General features: G+C 36.6%; 1 protein-coding gene across 1 annotated transcript in view; it reads right to left on the bottom strand.

Annotated features, from left to right (window-relative positions):
- Positions 1-1909: 1909 nt before the first annotated feature.
- The window catches only part of LOC112504780 (protein FAR-RED IMPAIRED RESPONSE 1-like), a 5233-nt gene continuing 4247 nt past the window's right edge, over positions 1910-2895 (bottom strand). The window contains exons 5-6 of the mRNA XM_025108733.1: positions 2366-2884; positions 1910-2272 (exon numbers count right to left, since the gene is read on the bottom strand). Coding sequence (XP_024964501.1) covers positions 1910-2272; positions 2366-2884 — 882 coding nt within the window. The remainder of the gene's footprint in view (positions 2273-2365; positions 2885-2895) is intronic.

The raw sequence follows: 2895 nt of genomic DNA, 5'->3' as shown, positions 1-2895 counted from the left end.
TTTTGTTTTTGTCATGATCATTATGAACATGTATTTACTTTGTCGTTCTTTGTCATGTATGCAGCAAGATATGATGATCATGCACCTACTAAAAGAGGGACATGGGGCGTGGAAAGTATACGCTGAAATGGACCAGGACAAAATAAAGACAAGGTGGCAATTACGCGAGAATACAGTGGACGCTGATGTTATGTTAATGCGCCACATGGAGACATTCTTTGGAGGAGACGTAGTGAAATGGGACTGTGGGTTGTATAAGGAGAGTACAAAACAGAAGAGACAGTTGAAGGATCTCAGAACCAAATACTGTTTGAAGATGCTACTAAACGATGTGAACATCCGTAAGACCTCTATCGTATATGATGTAGAAAGGTTCATTGCGATGGAGACATCGTACAATGCTAAGGAAAAATGGTGGTGCATGACAGATGAGTCGGGTGAGGAAATAGATGTTTGCTTATTGTGTGGTTACACATTTATGTTAACTAGTTTTTTGTAAGACTTGTTTTTTGGATATTTGTGGTCGCGTAACGATTTCAGACATAAACGTACGTCATGTCTGTTCATACATTTTCCGTATTTGATCAATCAAATGTTTTTTGATGTTTAAATTTGCACAAGGTTGATATAAACAAATCTATATTGCGTTATCGTGACAATGCACATCGCATGAAACTGTTTCACATTATAAATTCTAGTATGACATTTATTAATCTGTAGTGTACACATTATCAGTTGAATGATTGTTGGGCATGAACAACAACAAATGATGAACATGAATAGACATTAATTGGAACCTGTTTACATTGTGTACAACGAAAAGGTGCATATCATTTTATCTAATCTCACACACATACACACACACATCTTAGTGGCATGGTTTTTCTTGCTGTGTAATTTGGTTGTTATTACTAGCCTGTTTTTTTTATAAACAGTGCAAGTGGTATTCTCACATAAGTTTAGTACATTTTCTGGACATCTGGAATAACTTGTTTGATCTAATCCATGTAAATCAACAACAAGATGTTAAAAACATGGTTAGCCATCAACGATAAATTGAACACTAAATCATAACTTCAAACACACATAATAGAATAAATAATACAAACGAACAACATGCAACTAATAATGTTAACCGCAATCTAGATAATGTCAACCACTATCTACTTCGGCGTTTATTTTTGCAACAAATCAAAAGAATTAAAACTAAAAGACAACTGTTTTATTATGAAGACCATCCGGATACAAGAAACGTCAACATATGAATCATATCCAACAATACAAAAACATGACAATATTGGATGAAGTTCACTATTGTTCACTAAAACACTTATCAAATAAGATATTGTCGGTAATTATGAAAACCGCACTTACGGCGTTTTTTATTACTCCGTATTGGAAATAACAACTAGTGACTAAGACATCTATAGATTGTAATAAAATGAAAAGTAGAGGATGTATGTCAATCATAAGATAACATAAACCGAAATCGNTTTTTTATTACTCCGTATTGGAAATAACAACTAGTGACTAAGACATCTATAGATTGTAATAAAATGAAAAGTAGAGGATGTATGTCAATCATAAGATAACATAAACCGAAATCGGAGCATTACGAGCTGTAAGATTGACAACAACGAAACATCCCCAAAATGATGATATTTCCGGTACTTCGACAACTGATTACCCTATCAATTGGGGGCAATTGTGTGAGTCATGGCCGGTACGTTGGCCACATGTCGCACATTTTCGACGGGCTTTCTTGCTTACATATTGTATTTTCTCAGACACGCTTACCAACCTCTTACCAGTACCACAACCCTTGTTCCTTATTCCAGATGGTGGTAGGATGTCCGCATCATCGGGTATGGAAACACCAAGGTGATCTCTGATCGCGTCCAACTTTTTGTTAAGATGGGTCTTCATACGGTACTTCTTTCTCGATATCAACCGTGAAATTGTCGAGATTCTGCTCCAATCTAGTCAGTATCGATTTATCATTCCGGGCGATGCTTATAATGTGGTCGACTTTGGAGTATACATCAATTATTGACTTATCCTTCTCCGCATCCACCTCACCGTAACAAATCTTAGCGGATTGTATCTGGACAGGGACCAGATTTTGTTTCCATCGACGTAAAACATATTGGTTCGGAATACTTTCAACTTCATCGTTTATTAGAGCCTTAAATGCATGACGACACAGATAACCGTTACGCGTGAATAGATTGCACTCGCATTCGACCGTGTTGGTTGTGTAGTTTCGGGATACCTAAAAATAGTTACGTTAGGTTCCGAATAACAGCAGTTCATAAAAACCAACGAATTTAAAAAACATTTAATTCCATGTAAAGKAATATTGTACCAGATACGTGGTGTTGACATGCGATTTCTTTTTCTTGTGGCTTATAATGAACATTTTGAGATCACCCCGACATTCGCCAGTCTCTATACTACAAGACCATACAGCCTTCTTTATTTCCTTTTGGATGTCATAGAAGACATTTCGACTGTATACCCTTGATGCTTGACTTTCTAAGCGCAATGGAGTAAACAACTTTGGATATGTTGTCCTCGTTATTGTTTCATGCACAGCTTGCTTGTACCTTTGTTTCTCTATAGCAAAGTCATAATTGTTGAGGAACTGAACCAAATCAAACCAGTATGATTCGTATATGTTAATATACGAATTMGAACTCTCGGATCTTGATGTCGTTTTCATAAGACCAGACATCGGTGTGTCCTTATAAAACGCCGGAATCCATGATGCGCGTATTTCATACATTTCTGTGAACCACGGATCACGACCTAAATTGTATTGCTCAATCATCTCTTGCCATTTGGTCTCGAATTCCGATGGTCCAATATTTACGTTCCACACGAGCTTGTTAATAA

Source organism: Cynara cardunculus, unplaced genomic scaffold (assembly GCF_001531365.2).
Source record: "Cynara cardunculus var. scolymus isolate 2C unplaced genomic scaffold, CcrdV1 Un_Scaffold_6866, whole genome shotgun sequence".
In the NCBI taxonomy this organism is placed as follows: domain Eukaryota; kingdom Viridiplantae; phylum Streptophyta; class Magnoliopsida; order Asterales; family Asteraceae; genus Cynara; species Cynara cardunculus.
Note: the sequence above shows the minus strand (reverse complement) of the source record. Positions and strands in the feature narration are given on the sequence as shown.